General features: G+C 42.3%; 1 protein-coding gene across 4 annotated transcripts in view; it reads right to left on the bottom strand.

The window, feature by feature from the left end:
* Positions 1 to 2,758: 2,758 nt before the first annotated feature.
* stxbp6l (syntaxin binding protein 6 (amisyn), like) overlaps positions 2,759 to 23,715 on the bottom strand; it is a 31,529-nt gene continuing 10,572 nt past the window's right edge. Inside the window, exons 3-9 of one of the 4 annotated variants that reach the window (XR_011603323.1) lie at positions 14,732 to 14,862; positions 14,158 to 14,485; positions 13,969 to 14,064; positions 12,649 to 12,738; positions 12,059 to 12,118; positions 8,542 to 8,670; positions 8,227 to 8,292 (exon numbers count right to left, since the gene is read on the bottom strand). Coding sequence is in view for 2 of the 4 variants with exons in the window: in XM_070986877.1 (XP_070842978.1) it covers positions 3,974 to 3,997; positions 4,159 to 4,316; positions 13,969 to 14,064; positions 14,158 to 14,485; positions 14,732 to 14,862 (737 nt within the window). In the remaining 2 variants the exon portion in view is untranslated. Of the gene's footprint in view, positions 3,998 to 4,158; positions 4,317 to 8,226; positions 8,293 to 8,541; positions 8,671 to 12,058; positions 12,119 to 12,283; positions 12,739 to 13,968; positions 14,065 to 14,157; positions 14,486 to 14,731; positions 14,863 to 23,715 lie in introns of those variants that run through there. The other 3 variants (XR_011603324.1, XM_070986877.1, XM_070986879.1) reach the window with 3 other exon arrangements.

The following is a 23,715-nucleotide window of genomic DNA, read 5'->3' as shown; positions in this document are numbered from 1 at the left end:
CTCACATTCACACCTACGGACAATTTAGAGTCATCAATTAACCTAATGAGCATGTTTTTGGTCTGTGGGAGGAAGCCGGAGTACCCGGAGAGAACCCATGCATGCATGGGAAGAACATGCAAACTTCACACAGAAAGGCCCCGCCTGACCCAGGGATCGAACCGGCAACCTTCTTGCTGTGAGGCACGCGCACTACCTGCTGCGCCACCGTGCAGCCCATAATAAATACATAGTAAATTAAATACCATATAATAAATTAATATATTAAAAATAGTTATTATATTGTTATATTTATGTATATATAAAATATAAATGATATATATATTTTATTTGATTGATGATTTATTTGGCGATCCACCTTCTACACTACCACACAGTAGAACACAAAGAACACAGTTGACAGAAACATTTTGAAAAAAAGTCTTTAATGAAATCGTGACACACACATTAACCAGGATGAACCAAGTAAAATCAGTGACTACTGGAGAAAAAAAGCAAGGAAATGTGCAGAGGGGTTCACTGATAAGAGTCTGGGTTGGGCCATGCCGCTCGTCCATGGTGCATGAAAAAGATTCTAAGGCCTCTGGAAATGCTTCTTTGCTGCCTCTGGGTCATACTGAGTTGGCGCCTGTCACTTTGAAGGGGACTCGATGCGAAGCCTCTTGCGGTGTGTCGCCACATACTTTGGGTCGCTCTCCAGCCACTCTTGCAGTGTCTGGCAGAGTTTGGAGAGCTAGGACATTCCTTCTTGCTTCCAGCAGCTGTAAATACAGGTGTTAATATAATATTAGTACTGCTAAGAAACAATAACACATGATAACATATGTGAGCATGTTTGTCAAAAACAATGCAACTAATAAATAAAATTCAGCCTATTTTTACATTGTTGTGAAAATAAAGCGGCATTCATGGGATTCTTACCCGCTTCCTTCTCTGTCTGCTGAGAGCTGAAATCTTCACTGTTGCTGCCTGAACTGAAAGAGCTGGCTGGGCATACCTGAAGCTCCTCCGCACCGTCTCATAATATGTCTTATAGGCCGCTGGAAGAAAATATATATTCGTCTGAAATAATTAAGACAGGTTTCAGTAAAAACAACAACAAGAAACAACAGAAAGTCTTACATAAAAAGACTGCTGTCCACACCATCCATGTCTGGACTCCCAGTTAAAGTCACCATCAATATGACGTCACCGTTTTGTTGTGGGGCGAGTTTAGTCTGTAAAACACAAAAAGTACAAACAGGTCATCCAACGTTTACATTTACTTACATTCTGCAGAATGTATCCTGTGTATTTCTGTGTATTTTATTAACTTACCCCTGCTCAGGTTCATATCGCCTGTCGTTTCCGTCACTATTGTGCAGACGTCGCACCTTTTCCTTTAAAATACAAAATACATTGTAATGTTAAATGTAACATGAACGGTTACCAAACGTTCGGAACGTAGTGCAATAAGAATAATAAAGGTTTGGCGCCCTAAAAACTGCACGATGTAGTATTAAATGCTAACGTTACTTACTGCAACTTATGCACCCGTCTCTTTGTTTCGGCAGCTGCAGTTCGGTCGGGGCTGCTCCTGCAGAGCAAGCAGTCTGGCTTTTATCACAGCCATTCTCCTCGCCAACTGCGCGATCAGCTGCGTTAGCAGCCGAGACAACCCACTGAAGGCGCTCAGCAGTTTCTTCTCTAAATTGTTTGGACTTTCTGGATATGGTCACTCCGCAGCCAGGCCGTCCACTCGTCGCAGAGGAGTGCCTTCGGGGGTGAACTGAAGACGACGTCCGGCCATTGTATGAACAGAGTTAAAGTTTAGCAAGACCCAAAACGTAACTGTTCTAATCCAAGCTTGATTCGCGTTCACAGACGGGCCAAGGTCGTTTTCTGCCGATGTCATTGCGTCAGAGGAGGCGTCCAATCATATGCGAGGTCGCGCTCTCGGAATTTCTCGCGAGACCATTTTTGTTGCGTAGAGTGAAAAACATGCTGTGATTTTGTTAGGTACTTTGATTTTCTATTTTTGTACCTGAATATTTTATAAAACATGTAAACTTCTTTAAACTGACATCATCGAAAATAAAAAAAGAAAAGTTACTTTGGTGTGTTCCCTTTTTATTCCTACTTAAAGAATCATCAGTGGACTTACTCTGCTGGAATTTTGCAAGCTAATCACACAAGCATTGTTCATCTGGTGTTGTGGTGGCAAAATGTGAAAAATTGTGACCAGTGTCCAAAAACTGTAAATGCTTTAATTTTCACAATTTGATTGAGCAATTTAAGTGGAAAATTAAAGGCCTTTGAGAGTCAAGACACTTATCCTGTATGTAACCTATAAAAATTATTTAAACACACTTTTAAATCCTCATGAAAAAAAAATAAATCTTTGTACTCTGTAGGCACAGAACACACACACACACACACACACAAAAATCCCAATTTGCATTTATATAGCTTTGCAGCATTTACATTTGCATTTTAACACCTCATGGTCACAGGGGCTGAGAGAGAACTTCCACAGCAATTTACAGTGACGGAAATTGACAGAAATGTTGCTTTTCATGCAGTGCCAGTTCAACACAGAACACAACACAGAACATACAAGGGTTAACGGATGTGCATCTAATCAGATATCAAACAGTTGAAGACAAAGCACGCCCGTTACACTGAGTATGTCTTGTTTTTTTTCTCTGAGTGCCATCTTGTGGTCGAAGGCTGAACAGCTAATAAGTGGGTGAGTGTAAATAAAGGCACAGTTCAACATACAAGTCCAGGCTTATTTAATTGGTTCAAGACAGAAGTAGTACCACTAAGTCAAAACAGCAGAGACATTTACATCACATACATTAAACTGTAGCCAAAAGCAATAAACAAAGCATAAAAAAATTACTCCAGGTCCAAATTGAGTTAAACTTATAGGAACAAATACTTAACTCCATTTCTCAATCAGTTTTACACCAAATTACTAGAAAAGTAATGTAAACATTAAGGGTTTCAACTAAGGTCAACATTTGGACCTTCTAAGTCATCCTGACTTTTCTACACAGACCAGCATTGCTCACTACAGAAGTTCTCTCAATGTAAAATACACTAGCTTACCTGATCCACCTTCACAAACTCTCAAGACATCTGATGCAAACTTAAAAACCACAAAGACATACACAGACCAGAGGACACAGTACAGCAGACAAAATATAAAGTGATATGTTGGTGAGTGTTCAAGACATACTGATATCAACATAGAGGAGAACACAGATTTGACAACGTGACATGGCACTGTGCAGTAAACTGCATGCGCACACATACATATCAGGAATACAGAATGATGACAACAAGTGGTAATAACAAAGTGCAGAGTAATGTAAAATCAAACATTTAGTGCAGTTAATCAAATTAAGTCCAAACTTTGTGAAAATACATAACCAAACAAACAAATAATAAATAAATCACCATTCAACCCTAAGCAGTGCTACCTGTCACATAGATCTTAGGTTTGACAGGTATCTTTTCAGACAATATAATAAGTGCTTGGTAAAAACAATTTAATTACAAAATAAATTAAAACTCAATTGGAGTGTTAAAAACTAACTATACACACAAAAGAAATGTTAAGTAACTATCTTAACTCTTATATCTTAACACTTATCTCAACAACTTTCTTTTTCCCATGAACAGCAAGGGATTCAACAGGCAAAACATTCAAATTGAACGCAGTGCAGATGATCCTCAAACCATAAGACAGATGTGAATAGAATAGAGTATCTAGTTATCTCTTTTGCACTCAGTTAGAAAAGGAGCAGTTTAGTGACAGTCCAAAGCCTATAAGAGTCATTCTTCTTCAGCTGTCTTCTCGCAAACATGCTTTTATGAGGTGTTAGCTGGTTTGGCTGGGCCCAGACTGCATCAGACAGTGTTAGTGTTCATGTTACAGAATTCCTCTTTAACATCTTGAAGAACTCCATTAATCCTTCAGCATACTCTACTTTGAATACTTCAGGGCCAGCTGCATGGGAAATACAATATCAAATATGTCTGTTGTAATAAAAACTATGCAAACACATGCAAATCTGAACTCTGATAATATACATGTATGTAATAAAGATAACAATTATTTTGCTTGGAGAACATGTGTATTTGGTAGGGATAGATGTATTTTTACGACACCTTGTGAGCAGTGTCTGCAAACTGCTGGGCTCTGTGCATCAGCTCCACAGTCTTGTTCTCAACACGAGTCAGTTTGTCTCCACGTTCCCCCAGAGACACATTCACCCTCTGAACTACATTACCCATACTGCTCCCTGTGACACGCTGTACAGGCTGACCTGTTCATACACACAAAAAAGAGAAAGCATGTAAAAAGAAATGTATTCAAGTGAGCAGTCAGAGTATTGGAAGTAAGAAATCATCAAAATAGTGTACACAACATAAGTCCTCCCCATGCAAAACTTTTACTCCTCATATCATAGGAAAGCAGCAGGTTAAACATACACATAAACTTAAAATATATACAATAAAGATGAATAAGAATGATAATAATAATAATTTATATATATATATATATATATATATATATATATATATATATATATATATATATATATATATATATATATATATATATATATATATATATATTTGATACAAGTCGATACAAAACTGAGTTGGTAAACAGTCAGCTCAAGAATCAGTTGATGGGAGTTTGTGAAGTTCCCCAACAGCAATCCGCTGAAATGAATTCAAGCATTTTCTTCTGTTTCTTTGCATTGTCTATGCCAATTGAACCATGAATTAGCAAGACAAACAGGTTTTGAGGAACATTTATTTATGGTTAATTTATTGTTTATATGTTTAGATTTATTTATCACTTACAACTTGCACATAATTTTTTCTGGCATATAGTTTATAGCTCTGCCTCTCTATCTCTCTTTAAGAATATATATATATATATATATATATATATATATATATATATATATATATATATATATATATATATATAATGATGACAATATAATATAATATAATATAATATAATATAATATAATATAATATAATATAATATAAGTATATAAACAAAGAATAACAGCAATTCTTAAAGAGAGATAGAGAGGCAGAGCTATAAACTATATGCCAGAAAAAATATGTGCAAGTTGTAAGTGATAAATAAATCTAAACATGTAAACAATAAACTGTAAGGCAATAACAGTTAGGCAACACCTGAAATCCTGCAGGAAGACAAATTCTGCTCTCTTGGACCAAACCATAAATAAATGTTCCTCAAAACCTGTTTGTCTTGCTAATTCATGGTTCAATTGGCATAGACAATGCAAAGAAACAGAAGAAAATGCTTGAATTCATTTCAGCGGATTGCTATTGGGGAACTTCACAAACTCCCATCAACTGATTCTTGAGTTGACTGTTTACCAACTCAGTTTTGTATCGACTTGTATCAAATATAATATAATCACATTTTGATTGGCACTTCCTGTGTCAGAAAGTACTACCCCTCTGAAGTGCCTGTGAGCAGGAGCATGACTACTGAACTCTCCAGACATTTTTCATACATAATTCACTAGAGCATCATACTGTACTGTCATTGTCACAGCTTGACTGCGGTTAAGCAGGAGGTCCTGTATAACTATAATTTGGTGCCTTGCTACAGCCTGGCACATCAACCACCCACTGCCCCTGTCAGTGGGTTCAATGGTGCAACATGCTCCCTTTCAGTCTCAGAGCCCCAGGCTTCCTAAAGACTGGCTATTGTACTGACATCTCCGAAAATAAACAAAGCCTGCTTTCATCTGACCGCCACATCACAGAGGCGCTTTTCTCTTACAAGCAGAGAGGTACACAGTGAGGACAATAGACAAAAAAGACAGCAGGGAAAATGACTCAGGGAGACACAAGCCCATGATGACATGACCTGAGGAGTTATGGTGGTATACAGTGAAGGTAGGGTGCAAACCTGTGACTGGAAGTTTGTTGTTTCAATCCCAGTCTGAGTCTACCTGTTTAGTGAAGAAAATTGTTGATAATGTTTGACCATTGACTACACTGAGCATCTTCTATACAGATGTTTTTAATGGATTCGAGGCACTCATACCTCCTCTCTTTCTGCTAAATATCCATGTAGGGCTGTAGCTATGAATTCTGAACAGCCTGAAAGAATGATGCTATTCCCCTTGCTCAGAGGAGGTACATAGCCATGTTTTTCAAAACAGATTTTTTCAAATTTAATCTATACATCTCTCTACACTGGCCACATAATAGCTCACAGTTCACTCACACTTCACACACTTAAACATAACCAAAACTGTATTTTTATGCTTGAAGTCTATTTTTGTGCATTTTTTGTAGTTGAACTACAGTGATTGTGGGTTGGATTCTGAGTGTTGCCATAAGAGTTGGCCTACCCAGTGTTGTGCTTCAGCACAGACACTGACACAGGACTGAAACTACCGGTCTGCCAATGTGCTGCTTTCACTAGAATCTGTCTTGACCAGGGACACTTCATCATGTGGACAGGAGGAGCTGGGGGTGCAACTGCCAACCCTGTGATGACTGGATGACTTGCTCTAGCTTCCGAGGCACAGCCACCAAAATCACTGAACATGTATTACCAAAAAAGCAACACACTCACACACTGCTTTTTTTTTCCTTTGTAATGCTACAGTCTGTGTGGTCAGCTTGTTGTCAGACTGATACTGGATAGTCTGATGCTGAGATGAGAGCTTTTGCTCTCATCTCCTTGTGACTATGAATGGTTAGAGTTTCACTTTTGTTCACAAAAGTCTGATAACATATGGAAAGATTTGTTATTGGTACTGACTGGTGAAACTGTGAAATCCATGTCTGGTACAACCCTGCTTCCAGAAGATGAGCCAATGTGTAGATATAAACAGAATACAATTATTTGCAAACAGTGTTTACCAAGAACGGTTTTATTGAGTGTTTCTGAGCAAATGTAGTAATATCCTTTATGCAGTCATGGGTTTCATAAAGTGGTGAACCTCGCTCCATCTTTGCTTGTGATTGACCGAGCCTTTCAAGGATGCCCCTTAATACCCAATCATGATACTATAACCTGTTACCAATGAATCTGTTTACCTATGGAATGTTCCAAACCCGTGTGTATAAAGGTTTTGTTGCCCCTATCCTAAAATGTTGGAAACATGTTACGAAAGGGGCATAAAAAATTTAAGGGGCATAAAATTTGGAGAAAGTGTAATTCATGTAATGAACTTGCTGAGGTAGAACATTAAAGATATTGTACTGTGTATAATGTTGCATCTATGTATTACAAAGTGTCCCAGCTGTAGGGAATTGGCATTCTCACTACTCTGGTACAGTGACCATTTCAAAAGAAAGTAAAATAATGCACCAGACACATCCAGATGGTTGAGGTACATAGTGTTGTACCCCCGCAGTTATCCGCCGTCACCCCCAGGCACAGGCTGCTGTTTGTATGGCATGGTCCACGTAAGATTTGTGGCTGGCTAAATTTCCCATAAGTGTACAGACTCACCAGAATTATTATTTGTGACAACATTCTTTTTTTTAATCATTTTTATTCTTTACAAGTGGACTATACTAGTGCTCTATGGGGTGCCCACTGTGTTTTGTTTATTCAAATTAATTTAGTGATTTGTACTATTTCCCGATTTAGTGTTGATTTGTTTAAGCTGTGTTTTCTTTGTTTTGTTCTTTTGCCCCTTGGGGTTGGTTGGCTTACGTCACTGCATGACCTCCAACTCCTGGGCAAAGTATATTAGATTTGCTTTTGGTTTATTGATTTAATTGAATTGTTGATCATTTTTCTTTGGTAATTGTCAAGGGTTTTTGTTGGGATTCATTTGTGAGGGTTGAGTTTTGATTTAATATCTATATTGCTTTTGGTCAGTTGGGTGTGTGCAGGTGGGGCGTGAGTGTGTTTTATTGATTTTGTGTGTGTGTGTGTGTGTGTGTGTGTGTGTGTGTGTGTGTGTGTGTGTGTGTGTGTGTGTGTGTGTGTGTGTGTGTGTGTGTGTGTGTGTGGTCAAATTGGCAATTTTAGTTTGTGGACCTATATGGGCCAACCCTAACTGTGTTCTCTCTGTTGGGCAGGAGCGATGGATTGCAAGCCAGTAGCAGGCGGACCTCCTGGTGGTGGTGTCCCCTCACTCTTCTTATTGTTTGCTGTGTATTGTTTGATTTAGTTAGACTTCACAGATGGTGTGTTTCCTTTTTTTGGACCTGTTCTCGTTTCCTTTTTGGTCCGTCCTCCATGGTAAGCTCCCCTCCGCTTTGCTCCTCAGGTCCCTACGCACAGTAGATGTAGTTATCACAGTTGCTTGTTCATAATCAAGAATCGTTTTAATATATATATTGTTGGCAATAAACATTGGTACGTCTATTTTGGATTCCTGTCTCTCTCAGTATGTTAGTGGACCTCTGAGCCTTATTCTTGGTGTCCCTGGTAAGGGTTAAATCATTACTTCCTGGGTAACATTCCCCTGGAATGGTGGTGGTGTTGTCGGCAAACCAAGCATCCCTTGGTATATTGCCCACCTCCAACTTGCCACATTAGCACAAGTTGATTAGTGTGCGTCAGTCTCAATAGCACAAATGAAATGCCAATGCTGGTCAACCCTTCTGCATCCTTGAAATTTGTTGTTCAGGAGTGGTTCAAGTTCTCAGCTACAAGAGCAAGAGACAAGACAGAGACAGTGTATTTTTATTACTATACCATTGTAGGGTATGTGAATGGAAACACATTAATTTCACAGCTTAATGCAGTTAAATACATAAATGAAACAGCATTGCTGTCTGTTCAAAATAAATGAAAAGAATGTTGTGATTGTGTGATTGTGATTGTTAGTGTGACTCCTACACCTGGGTATGAACTGAAGTGTGACTGTGTACTGTTGCACTTCAGAATGCAATAAACTAAACAAAAATACAACTGAATAAAAAGGGTTATGATCACATTACTGTAATGCCAGAATCAGACTACACGAATCTAGCCTGATTTTGAGATGATATTGTCATGGCTAACAAGCATTTTGGCCTCCAGTGTAGTCCAGTGTAGTCTGACACACAGAGCACAGAGCACAGTTAGGACGAACACAGCGAAGAGGAGGAGGAAGACAAATACTGAAGTTACTGCTGTCAGTCGGGATAAGGAAAGACAAGGAGAGAGGAAAGTTCGATGAACTGTGGCAGCAGTCCCAAGCCAAAAAAGGCAAATGTTTTTGAGAAAAAGCAGAAGCACTTTCTCTGCCAGACGAGTAGCTGGCTATGCTCTTATAACATTATCCCCGGTCCTAATTACGGGAATATGCTTATCATTACTTCAGTAGCAGCATGATTAACTAGCTGCTCCTTGAAAAATAAATAACTATGGATATAAAATGACTATGTGAAACTCATTGTACCTATCATAACTGTTAACCAGATGTCATCAAGTACATGTGTAAATAATGACTGGCATCGTCTCTTGCATTTGCTTTGAATGTTATATTGCATCCACAGCTGAGCAGGCAGACATACCCCTCAAACTGCAAGAAGTGGAGGCTTGGTTTCTGCTGTCTTTATAGTCTACACCAACAGATACAGATAAATTCTAGGCAGTGGGCCGGTAACCACAATATTTTGAGGAAATGGAATGAGGTTTGAGGTAGGGAAAACCCAAAGATGTTGCTAACTAATGAATCTTAGCTGATTGATGACTGACTGACTAATTGATGGGTGGATGTCATGATATTGTTGGTTATAACAGGTTGGTTCAAGCTTACATAAGCATGTCATATTTTGTTTTACAGGAAAAAAAATGATTGCATTTTGATAGAACAAGTTTTTTTGCTTTTTTTTTTTTGCTTTTTTTTTTTTACATGTTTTAGCTGTGTCTCTATTCAGGGACTGCATTATTTGAAGGATCACGGAGGCCTTCACAGATCACAAAGGCTTAACCGAACATTGTTAAATGAGAGAGTCTGGCCTTGTGTGACAAAGTGCCACTCCTGTTGCTCAACCTTGACAACTGCAAATGCAAATGATAATGATAATGATAATGATAGTAGAAATACTAGCAGAAATGGAGCTTGAATTCTTCTTTTATATATATCTTTTATATAATTTTTTTGTTGTGCAATGTATTGGAAAAAAGGAGAAGCTTCAACACTGGTGCTGGCGTGTGATGTATCTCAGGCTGAGAGAGGACCATGGCCAGATAAAATAAGATTGGTTAAGCTGTGCACTTTTAGCCAACAATAATATTAACATTAGCCAGTTAAAAACTGATAGTTAACATATTTTATTGGGCTAATTACATTTCAATTTGACAATACAGCTTCATATTTAAACTAATCAATGGTGGAATGTAAGTAAGTACATTTATTCACATGTATTTCAGTACAAATTTGTGGTACTTGTACGAGTATTTTTATTTTATGCAAATTTATACTTCTGCTCCACTATATCTCAGAGAACTGTTTTTCTGAGCTCATGAAAAGTTGACCATTGACAGGACAGTGACATTATAAATATATGATCTATCATTGTAGATTAAACTACAGTAAATAAAGCACTATATAAATACAGTCCATTTACACTCCACATATAACTTCTAAATGAGCTCAACCTTAAATATCTACAGCAGTAAAATGCAAAATACATATTAATGCAGAAGTAATACTAATCCAAAAACATCACAAGTTAACCATATTACTGCACAATGAGAACTTTCATACTTCAAACTTCAAGCACATTTTTGCTGATAATACTGACATTCGTTCACTTAGGTACAGTTTTGAATGTGGTATTATTTATTTGTAGTATTTTAACAGAATTTAACAGAATTAGTATGTTTTGCTTAAATAACAGATCTGAAAACTTCTTCCACCGCTAAAAATAACCCTAATTTTACTGTGATATTAAAAAATGGCTATGTCATATGTCTATTAAATTGATAGGCTTTAAGCCTTATCTATAAAGCTGTCAACACTTAATATCTGGCTGTTGTTTATTTTACATTAAAGATGAACATGAGCATTCCTGTGGTGGACAGGTTTTATAACTAGCAGGACACACGGCCTGATTTTTGACTGAGCAGGAAGGCCCTGGCAGTGCTGTTGGACCTGAGACACAGATGGGGTGCCACAATTGAGACATTGGTGTTTCTCCTCTGCCTGGCAAATGGTCACCATGCAGGGTGGTCTCCAGTTTTTGAAATGCCTTGTTCCACTGTCCACCACATCGTACAGTCACTGAGCAGGCTGGGGCCATTTTCCACAAGCTCATCTCCCAAAGTTCACTGAAGACCTGGAGGCAGTAACTTGTGGGTTTGCAGGGCTCACAAAACACACCTTCTTGGTGGTGCTGGAGGTCATCCACACCTCTGTATCTCACATAAGTGATCACTCAGGATTTTTTAAAATACTGAAGAAGAATAAATCAAACAGGATAAATTATTTTCTCTTTTTTACCATTTTACCATGAGGGGAAGAATGGTTTTGAAACATTGTCAGTGGTGCTCGCTAGCATGACTAATTGTCTACACAGGTGTCTGCCCTTTATTGCGGCAGTCCATCCAGGTCCAGGAATTCCCTGTCAGCTGAACAAACACGTAAATAAATATGCGTGTACTATAAATAAAATAAACAATGTTAAAATAAACAATGTGTTTAAAAATGCTCAAATTATTTAATAATTTAACAATAAATAGATAACAATTTACCAATTTATTTTTCAACTAATTTCTTGAGAATAGCCTGTTTATTCTTTCCCCTGCTTCCCTGCTCTCTTGTGGTCTTCTCTCCTCTGCCTCTCTCTGTCTCAGCAACCTCATCTTCTCTCTTGTTCTCTGTCTTTCTGTTTCTGGGTGGCTTCCCACCTTCTCTTCCTCCTCCTCTTAGCTCTGGTGTATTGCAGCAGTCATAACGCAGAGGAGATCATTCATGGCAGTTAACAACAGCAGCAAAACAAATTTTGCAAAAGTCTGTTTCTTAACATGTATGATTAAAGCATATATAATCTTGATTAAAAATTATTATTAATGATTATTAATTTATTATTATTAATATTGTACCTTTTGGGGGGCTGTGAGGGAGCCACCTTCACCAAAAAGTCATTTTTCTCCAGAATTGTCCTAATCACAGAGCAAAAACATGAGAAAAGACTTATTAATAATGTTAAAATATGGATGCAAACTTAGTAAGACTGGAAAATGTGACATAGCTGGACAGGCATGATATCCCCCGGAAATCTTTTTTTTTTTTTTTTTAAGGTGATAGGGTATGCCTTTTGTCTTTTCATAGTTTTTTTTCCATTCCTCTTTCCCTTACTGTTATTTGTCATTTTGTTTGTATCCCCTGTCTGTCTGAAACTGGCCATATCTTCCACGCTTTCTACTAAGAATATTCTAGCAAGCTTTTGCCTAGGTATATTTGGCCTTTTGTTATTGACAAGATTGTTAACACTTGAGCAGTGACTCTTAAGCTTCCAGCATCCATGAGGGTGCCTCCTACCTTTCACGTCTCCCAGTTAAAGCCCATCACTACCAATGACCTCTGCCCTCCTGCTGATCCCCCTCCACCACCCAAGTTCATCGATGGAGATGAGAGCTAATTTACATGATGGTCAAATGGAGATAAAGTGAATGGGCTATCACTGGCTTACCTCCAAGCTTCGTTGGCTAAGTTTTTGGTCCCAGTGAAGAAGTGGTCATTCTCCTCCTGCAAGCTGATAAACTGAGATGTATGCTCCTTTCTGCTTAAAACAAAATGTTATAGTAAGTTTTGCTTCATACCACCAAACAAAAGCAGTTTAAGCAGCAAGACAACCAAATTCAGGGTAGCTGTGTAATCTACAAAATCGCCTCAAAGTCAACCTCTGAACCTTTTCAATTTGAAAGTGGAGGCTTTAAAGGGTTTACTTTCAAAGGCTGTAATTTAGGTCAGATGTGGGCAGATGAACTGCATCAAGTGCAGTGGCTCTAAGTAACTAACTTGAGTTAGCTAGCAAACAACATCATGTAACATCACTAGCATAATGTAGCCTATTTTTTTTATTTATTTTTTTTTATTCACACCCCTTGCTTTTTTAAGATTTGTATCCTTTGATATTTGAGTGAGTTGAAACCCAGTACTTACATTTTAAAGTGTAATCTTTGGCTGCTGCTGCTCTTTCTTTTAGGGAGTCCACCATATTTGTCTTTTGGGAAAAACATCCAATCATCATCAGCATACACTGAATCTTGGGATAGTTTGGGTCGTGAAGGATCCAGTCATTGGATCCCCAAATTCAGAAAAGAAGGGTGCAATTCTCGGCCGCATTTGAAGGAGTCTTTGAAATTGGATAGCTTTGTCATAACGCACTTGGTCTTCAAATGCAGCCTTTGAAGGATGCGATCCCTGAATTGATACACAGCTATGGTTAAAAAAGGTGCACAATATGACCGGATATGATCTAAAATGATTAAATCAACATTTTTTATTTTAGCTTGACTTCAATTACTGCATCTCTTAATTAGTAGTATCCACCGTTGAGTTAATGGATTACTCATGTAATTTAGTGTGTCACATCATTCAAGTTGAGGGACTTATAAGAAATAGAACAGAATGGTCAAGTACCAGAGCCTGAATTATCCCTACTTTTAATCCCTAGTATTGGCTAGTCTCCAAAAATAATGGATCTTGTATTTCCCATAATGTAACAGCATCTTTTCACCGACTGCACTGTAAACACTCACATCTTTCTTCACACACCATAATTTCTCCACACCTCCAGTTCATCACACAGCATTTCTGGTATAAATATGTAATCCCCAAGCACAATTGAAAGGAATCCTGGTGATACCATTGAGGTCATTTTCCCAGACTCGTCAAAGCTCCTCCAGAGCCACAGAGGACATTATACAAATGTTTTCACAGGCTGAGCAGTACAAACCATGACTAATAAACTTACATGACTTTGATGCCCTTTTAATCACAGCCTTACCTCGGCCTAGTGATCTTTGGTTTGCAAACATCATGTTCTTCAAACGATTCAAGAAGGCTTTGCAGCGGTAGATGACCAGATTCATGGTGCAAGCATCTAAAGCAAGAAGGACAGCACATTACAACTGGGTTCATTTACATATGAACAGAATGTTTTGTATCATAAACCTCAGTAATTATGTGATAATACCTCCTGTGAGTTTGGACTGGCAGTTGATGAACTCTGCATGTCTGGGAGGAACATGGCTCTTTCGTCGGGCCTGCAGGGTTCTGGATACAGAGCTTGGTGGGGAGTCACCGGGACCAGCTCGGACCTCATGAGGAGCACACTGACTTCCTCTCCTCTGGCGGCCTTCCTTGCCCAGTTTCCCTGCCTTTCCCAAATTCCCTGCTTTTCCCTCCCAGTAGGTCTGGCAGGCATGATACAGGATCTGGATGAAGATACACTTCTCTGCTGATGAGCTGGCTACCCACTGGTCCACAGCATTGTCAAAAACCAGGTCAAACTCTGGGCTGTCCTGGAAGAGCAGAGTACAGTAGAATGAATCCAGGACACATTTGCTTAAATGATGCTTTTATTCAAAGTGACTTACTGTAAGTGCACTCAACAATGTGAATGCAACCCCAAAATTGCAAGATTCATGCAGTTAGTGGGAAGCTTATTCCACCATTGTGGAACCAGGACAGCCAAGATTTTCACGTATTGTTACAGATATGTTGATAGACCACTACAGGTAAGAACAGAAAGTCTGAATGTGACTGACCTTGTTGGGGTTGATGCCATTGACCTGTCTGAGCTGCTCCACTGTCCAATGGGACCTCCTGGTGAAGGAGGATGAGTCACCAAACTGTTTCACCTTTGTAATGAGAAGCTGATGTGGCCTTGTGTTTGTCACTAGGTAAACAGATCATATACAGAAAATGAAAAGTTTTTCTATCTTCAATACAAGTTAAAAAACTCATTCCAGACGCAGATCAAACAAGGTGGCATGTGCTGCCAGCTGCCATCAGTAAAAAATGCTTTGCCACCCCAGCTGCCATCGCTCTTTGGGAAAATCTAATTCAAAATATATATATGAAAAGATGTGCCTGGTCAGAAATTTACAAGGGCAAACTTCAAATGTCCAAGTGCAAGGGAATGCAGCAAGAGATCCCTTTAGACTCAAGAACAAGAAGTTGTAATTATGAGAGGGAAATTTATGATCTAGAAGATCAAAAACAGAATTTACCTCGATAACATAAGAAAAAACAAACATCCTTGAAACACTGTGGTGCCAGGAGCTGCGAGTGGACACAAGAACAGAAACAGTCTGATTTTAACCCAGCAGCTTTCTGTGTAGCCTCTCCAGGTCTCGCATGCCACACACAACATGAAAAAAAACAGAGGGCAGAGGTTGTTGTCACTTTTGTTATGCATGACCTCCAAGCAGTTACAAGCCTTTTTGCTGTGTCTATGACTGGAAACATGGCAACATCTGTGAGCTGCACAGACTGAAGTGACTGAAATAATTGCACAGTTTGAAAAGACAATTGAAATGCTGCATGAAAATGAATATGAGAACAAACAATTCATTGACTCCAGAGCAGCTTCTGTACATGTTGCTGAAGAAAACTGGCACTTTTATACATGTGATCACGTTAGCAGTACAGCATCCTGGCACAGATTTGGTTCACACATTGTCCTGAATGTGTCATACCATCACTGGATCAGCTGTTGAGGCTCCCAAACTAGCCTTTTGAAATAATGCTTCTTACTGGCACAGAACTGGTGCCAGACCGAGAGCACTGACTTCAGTTAGGACTTGGGTTGACGTCATCCGCTGCTATGGCAAATCCCCCAATAAATTAAAACAGAGGGCACCAACGCTCACTCCATCACCTGAACTCATATTGCAAAACTCTCATTGCAAAACACGTACAAACTACTGACTCCTCACAAGCAAAATAGGGTTAGGGTTGCATAGGGTTAACTTCACTCTGCCTCTGTCCTGCTTCCAATTCCCCAATCATCTTACTGTGGTTTGCCTGTTACCCGCTTCTTTCTAAACTGTCAGCGTCCCAGAGTGTACTCCACTCTTTTCACACCCCAACCAATGACATGCTCTTGGCATGCTGTCCCAACACAAGAATGCACAGATAAGTCCCAAGATCAGCCTACACGGGCAGAAAGTCTCACTCGACCCTCTGTTCACAACACCTAAGGCAATTAGAGGGTGTCCCTTTGTAGTTGAAATGTCTGTCATCTTCAGCTCTTGTGAAGGAATGCAGGGGGAAGAAGGTCAGTCAGTTAGGCTGGGAGATAAAACGATAACGATATGTCTCGCAATAGACACGAAATCAACATCAATAAAAATGTGTTCGATAAAACATTCCTTAACTTTTTTTCTTCATCGGAAGAAACCAGAAGTTGTGAAGCAAGGTTGGTTGCATGAACAAAGGCACTCACTCTCAGGTAACCGAGCAACGTAATGAGTAATCACTGATCAGTGGGAGTGACATGCCAATCATATAACAGTATCAAGTTCGGTTGCGCCATCTCGTCTTGTGTTGATTCTTCGTGAGGAGTGAGATGAGAAATAGAAAGTGAGTGCAGCAGCGAGCGAAGAAATTGGCGATAAAACAGAGATAGTCAGCTCGCCAGTATGGCAATTTTTTGGATTTTATAAGTCGGACTGTAGTCAGACCAATGTGGTCTGTAAATTATGCAAGCCTGTCAATCCCAACAAAATCGGTAATACCACAAACTTCTTTAACTACCTTAGCCGCGCTCACCCTTTGGAGCGCAGCCATATTCGCCAACATCCAACAACATCTGCAACCGCAGCACCACTGCACAAGCAGCAGACCACCATGCAGAGGTGTTCTGCTTCAGTGCCTTATGACAAATCATCTAAAAGGCAAAAAGACATAATGGAGGCAGCGGCATATCATATAGCTAAAGACATGCTTCCTCTGAGCACTGTGGAGAAGCCAGGTTATAAAAATCTGTTACATGTGCTTTTTTTTTTCCTTTGAACACACTCGCAATAAAAATTAATAGTTCATGTATGCTCCTCCTTGAACTGCCACCTTATCGTGGTGGAGGAGTTTGAGTACCCGAATGATCCTAGAGGCTATGTTGTCCGGGGCTTAATGCCCCTGGTAGGGTCTCCCAAGGCAAACAGGTTCTAGGTGACGGGTCAGACTAAGAGCAGTTCAAAAAGCCCCTATGAAGGAAATCAAATCAAGGAAGCGTACGTCGCCCGGATTGGCGTCACCGGGGCCCCGCCCTGGAGCCAGGCCTGGGGTTGGGGCTCGCAGGCGAGCGCCTGGTGGCTGGGTCTTTGCCCACGGGACCCGGCCGGGCACAGCCCGAAGGAGCGACGTGGGCTCGCCTTCCCGTAGGCCCACCACCCGCAGGAAGGATCAGAAGGGGCTGGTGCTATGTGATATGGGTAGCAGTCGTGGGCGGGGGCCCTGACGACCCAAACCCTGGACAACGACTCTGGCTATGGGGACATGGAATGTCACCTCACTGTGGGGGAAAGAGCCTGAGCTAGTGCGGGAGGTTGAGCGGTACCGGCTAGAGATAGTCGGGCTGACCTCCACGCACAGTCTGGGCTCTGGAACCCAACTCCTTGAGAGAGGCTGGACTCTCTTCTACTCTGGAGTTGCCCGCGGTGAGAGGCGGCGAGCTGGTGTGGGCTTGCTTATAGCCCCCCAGCTCAGCCGGCATGTGTTGGAGTTCTCCCCGCTGAGCGAGAGGGTCGCTTCCCTGCGCCTTCGGGTTGAGGATAGGTCTCTCACTGTTGTTTCGGCCTACGGGCCGAACAGTAGCGTAGAGTACCCGGCCTTCTTGGAGTCCCTGGAGGGGTACTAGAAAGTGCTCCAACCGGGGACTCCATTGTTCTGCTGGGAGACTTCAATGCTCACGTGGGCAGCAACAGTGACACCTGGAGGGGTGTGATTGGGAGGAACGGCCTCCCCGATCTGAACCCGAGTGGTGTTCTGTTATTGGATTTCTGTGCTAGTCACAGTTTGTCCATAACGAACACCATGTTCAAGCATAAGGGTGTCCATCAGTGCACGTGGCACCAGGACACCCTAGGCCGGAGGTGAATGATCGACTTTGTAGTCGTATCATCTGACCTTCGGCGGTATGTCTTGGACACTCGGGTAAAGAGAGGGGCTGAGCTGTCAACTGATCACCACCTGGTGGCGAGTTGGATACGCTGGCAGGGGAAGAAGCGGAACAGACTTGGCAGACCCAAATGTACCGTGAGGGTCTGTTGGGAACGTCTGGCGGAACCCGCTGTCAGGGAAGTTTTCAACTCCCACCTCCGGGAGAGCTTCAACCAGATCCCAAGGGAGGTTGGAGACATTGAGTCCGAATGGACCATGTTCTCCACTTCCATTGTTGATGCAGCCGTCCGTAGCTGTGGCCGTAAAGTCGGCGGTGCCTGTCGTGGCAGCAACTCCAGAACCCGGTGGTGGACACCGGAAGTAAGGGATGCCGTCAAGCTGAAGAAGGAGTCCTATCGGGCCTGGTTGGCTCATAGGACTCCTGAGGCAGCTGATGGGTACCAGCAGGCCAAGCGTGCGGCAGCTCGGGCAAAAACTCGGGTCTGGGAGGAGTTCGGGGAGGCCATGGAGGAGGACTACCGGTTGGCCTCGAGGAAATTATGGCAAACCGTTCGGCGCCTCAGGAGGGGGAAGCAGCTTTTTGTCATCACTGTTTACAGTGGAGGTGGGGAGCTGTTGACCTCGACTGGGGATATTGTCCGGCGGTGGAAGGAATACTTCGAGGATCTCCTCAATCCCACGGTCATGTCTTCCATAGAGGAAGCAGAGACTGGGGACTTGGAGGTCGATTCATTCATCACCGGGGCTGAAGTCACCAAGGCAGTTCGTAAGCTCCTCGGTGGCAAAGCGCCGGGGGTGGATGAGATCCGCCCTGAGTACCTCAAGTCTCTGGATGTTGTAGGACTGTCTTGGTTGACACGCCTCTGCAGCATCGCGTGGCAGATGGGGACAGTGCCTCTGGACTGGCAGACTGGGGTGGTGGTCCCTCTTTTTAAAAAGGGGGATCGGAGGGTGTGTTCCAACTATCGGGGATCACACTCCTCAGCCTCCCTGGGAAAGTCTATTCCAGGGTACTGGAGAGGAGAATCCGGCCGATAGTCGAACCCCGGATTCAAGAGGAACAATGCGGTTTTCGTCCTGGCCGTGGAACACTGGACCAGCTCTATACCCTCCACAGAGTGCTTGAGGGTTCATGGGAGTTTGCCCAACCAGTCCACATGTGCTTCGTGGACTTGGAGAAGGCATTCGACCGTGTCCCTCGCGTCATTCTGTGGGAGGTGCTCCAGGAGTATGGGGTTGGAGGCCCTCTGTTGAGGGCTGTACAGTCCCTGTACAACCGGAGCAGGAGCTTGGTCCGCATTGCCGGCAGTAAGCCGGACCTGTTCCCGGTGCATGTTGGACTCCGGCAGGGCTGCCCTTTGTCACCGGTTCTGTTCATCATTTTTATGGACAGGATTTCTAGGCGCAGCCAGGGGCCGGAGGGGGTTCAGTTCGGGGGCCGGCAGATTTCGTCTCTGCTTTTCGCGGATGATATTGTCTTGTTGGCTACCTCGAGCCAGGACCTCAGCATGCGCTGGGGCGGTTCGCAGCCGAGTGTGAAGCAGCTGGGATGAGAGTCAGCACCTCCAAGTCCGAGGCCATGGTTCTCGACCGGAAAAAGGTGGCTTGCTCCCTTCAGGTTGGGGGAGAGTTCCTGCCTCAAGTGGAGGAGTTTAAGTATCTTGGGATCCTGTTCACGAGTGAGGGAAGGATGGAACGTGAGATTGACAGGTGGATCGGTGCAGCGGCTGCAGTAATGAGGTCGCTGTATCGGTCTGTCGTGGTAAAGAAGGAGCGGAGCCTAAAGGCAAAGCTCTCGATTTACCAGTCAATCTACGTTCCTACCCTCACCTATGGTCATGAACTTTGGGTCATGACCGAAAGAACGAGGTCCTGGATACAAGCGGCTGAAATGAGTTTCCTCCACAGGGTGGCGGGGCGCTCCCTTAGAGATAGGGTGAGGAGCTCTGTCACCCGGGAGGAGCTCAGAGTAGAGTCGCTGCTCCTCCGCATCGAGAGGAGACAGCTGAGGTGGCTCGGGCATCTCTATTGGATGCCCCCTGGACGCCTCCCTAGGGAGGTGTTCCAGGCATGTCCCACTGGGAGGAGGCCCCGGGGAAGACCCAGGACACGCTGGGGTGACTATGTCACTTGGCTGGCCTGGGAACGCCTCGGGATCCCCCCGGAAGAGCTGGGGGAAGTGTCTGGGGAGAGGGAAGTCTGGGTGTCCCTGCTCAGACTGCTCCCCCCGCAACCCGGCCCCGGATAAGCGGAAGACAATGGATGGATGGATGGAGTTCATGTATGTTTAGAGTAAGAAGAGTGACTAAAGTTATTCATATGTCTAGGCCGGTTTTATAGTTCAATGTTCTGGCACTTTCATTATTATCTACCTTTCTTTTCCCGTTTCTTCAGCTGGCTCGGTGCGGAGAGGCAAGACCATCGGCTCGGGGGCGAGGCACACGAGTCGCACCTGCAGCTCATCGGCAATTAGCCAGCTTCATATGCTCTACTCACACTCATTCCTGTGCCAGACTATTCTTCAGCCGTGATCTCTTGTGTCTCTCGCTCTCGAGCCTACCTTTAGCCTGTTGTTTTTGTAGTGTGAGATTTAAATGTATTTGTGTCATCCGCCAGTTTTTTGTATTGAGCGTGTTTTCTGTTACAAGCAATAGTAAGTCTTGTCTCTCCCTTTTGGAGTTTTTTCTGTTTGATTGTATATTTTGAGTTTCCTGTTGTAGGGAATCCTCCGCCAGTTTTTGTATTGGGCGTGTTTTCTGTTACAAGCAACACACTTTCTGCTATGTTTACACTGCACATATCTGAAAACATTTTATTCACCAGAAGGTGAATCAACTTGTGAACTTCCTGCACTAAACCTGCAGAAAAAAAGTTCTCAGGTTTCTCTCTGTTTACATTTTAACACTTTTTTTTTTTTACATTTATTATTTGAGTGTTTTCCATGGTTGTGTTGACATTTCCTTTCCTTTTTGCCTTGATAGCCGAGGGAATTATAATCAGAGGAAGGTTAAATTTAAAATAAAAATGTTTAAATTTAATATATTTTTCTCCTGGTCCTTATTTTAAATAGGTCATAAAAAATATCAATAATTATCGATATCGACCGATATGAAACACTTATATCGTGATACAGTTTTCAGCCATATCGCCCAGCCCTAGTTGAGGACATGTTCTGCTACAACATATTCAAGAAGATTTCATGCTTACAAAAGTTCAACACAGTCACTAATATTGAGTATGGCCACCCCTTACAAGGATCTGTGCAATAAGACGTTGTGGCATAATGTCCACAAGCTTGTTGATGTTATCAGTGGGCAGGGCGTCCCACTCTTCACTCAGAGCCTGGGCTAACTCCCATAGAGTTTGAGGAATACTGTACCTCTCACTGATGGCTCGGCCTAAGGCATCCCAGGCATGCTCAAAAGGGTTCATATCAGGGGAGCAAGCAAGCCATGGTATCTGCTGCGCCCCCTCTGCATCAAGATATTCTCTCACTGCAGCTGCCCTATGTGCTCTAGCGTTGTCATCTTGCAGACAAAAGTTGTTCCCATAGACCCATCTTGCATGTGGGAAGCAATAGTTCTCCAGGATGTCCCTGTACACAACGGTGTTGACGTTTCCATTCAGCACCACCAATGGTGTCTTTCCTCCATAATGAATCCCAGCCCATACCATCACTGAGCCACCACCAGCTTAAGTGGTTTCCTGGATGCAGTCATCGCAAAGGTTTTCACCACGTAATTGCCAAACCCATTGTCTTCCATCTGTATAGTTAGGGATATAGCGACTCTCGATAACACTTCGCCAGTGCCCAAGCTGTAATCTTTTGTGTTCCCTAGCCCAGCAGAGTCGAGCAACTCTGTGGTGAACAGTTAGGCATGGACACTTGGTCATTTCTCCTGCTCAGTAACCATACTGAAGCAACCTTTGATTTACAGTTTGGCAGGAAACGTTGATTCCATGGTGTCTTCTCCACAGACGATGAAGGGGGCTCACTGGCATTTTCCAGTTTCTACAGCACAGATTAAGCAGTTGCCGATCATCTCGTCTCGTCAAATGACCCTCCTTTCGATAAACTTTGAGGAATTTTACAGACCATTTAAATAGAAATAGGAATAAACAGAGGATTGTGTCTGAAAACAAAATCATTCCAGCAGCAGTGTATTAAACAACAATAACCACAGACATCATCACTCAATTGTCTATCAAAAATGAGACAGACACCATGCTCACTCAACACTGCCCCCACCCACCCACAGTTCTCTGCATCAAACTGTGAAGAACTTGCATTATTCTTCATTAACAAAATCATCTCACTTAGAGCCAGCATTGCTGCTGATGTAAACACAGATGACGTCAAACTCTAATGTATGCAACCATGAGAAAATTCATCTGTATTACATTAACTGAGCTCTGCAAGACTGTCACTGAATCTAACTTGTCCACCTCATTTGTTGACCCTGTACCCACAGCATTTTCAAAATGGATGTTTTTAGTCACGTCCTGAAGATCATAAATACATCTCTGCAAATAGGCATCTTACCAGATGCATTTGAAACAGCTGTTGTGAAACCCTTGAATGAATAAAATCCAACCTAGATAGTAACATACCCACCAACTACAGTGGGGGAAATAAGTATTCGACCCCTTGCTGATTTGGCAGGTTTGCCCACTTAAAAAGAATGCAGCAATCTATAATTTTAATCATATGTACATTCTAACAGTAAGAGACGGAATCCCAAACAAAATTCCAGAAAATCACATCATATGAATTTATAAAAATTCAAAACCATCTGATGAGGAAAAATAAGTATTTGACCCCCTACCAAACAGCAAGTATTCTGGCTCCCACAAGCCAGTTAGTCTTTCTTTAAGACACACCCCCAATCCCGACTAATTATTTACATCAAATACACCTGCCTTACCTCGTTACCTGTATAAAAGACACCTGTCCACACCCAAACCACCATGGGCAAGATCAAAGAGCTGTCTAAGGACATCAGGGACAAGATTGTTGACCTGCACAAGGCTGGGATGGGCTACAAGAGAATCGGAAAGCAACTTGGAGAGAAAAGATCAACTGTCCCTTATGGGGTGTCCCTGATTATGCAAACGGTGAGGAATCATCCTAGAACCACAATGGGGGAACTGGTTAATGAACTGAAGGCAGCTGAGACCACAGTTACAAAAGAAACGGTTGGTAACACACTACGCTGTCATGGATTGAAATCCTGCAGCGCACGCAAGGTCCCCCTGCTCAAAAAGGCACATGTACAGGCCCGCCTGAAGTTCGCCATTGACCACCTGGACGACTCAGAAGAAGCCTGGAAGAAGGTGATGCGGTCAGACGAGACCAAAATAGAACTTTTTGGGCTCAACTCAACTTGCCGTGTTTGGAGGGCAAAGATCACAGAGTACAATCCAAAGAACATCATCCCAACTTTCAAGCATGGTCGTGGCAACATCATGCTTTGGGGGTGCTTTTCAGCCAAGGGGGCGGGACAACTCCATCTCATTGAGGGGAGGATGGACGGTGATCTTCTGTCTCTCACTGTTAAAATTAACCTATCATTAAAATTATAGACCGTTGCACTCTTTGTGAGTGGGCAAACCTGCAAAATCAGCA

The sequence above is a fragment of the Chaetodon trifascialis genome, chromosome 19 (assembly GCF_039877785.1).
Source record: "Chaetodon trifascialis isolate fChaTrf1 chromosome 19, fChaTrf1.hap1, whole genome shotgun sequence".
NCBI lineage: Eukaryota > Metazoa > Chordata > Actinopteri > Chaetodontiformes > Chaetodontidae > Chaetodon > Chaetodon trifascialis.
The sequence above is the reverse complement of the archived record's forward strand: the minus strand, read 5'-3'. Positions and strand labels throughout refer to the sequence as shown.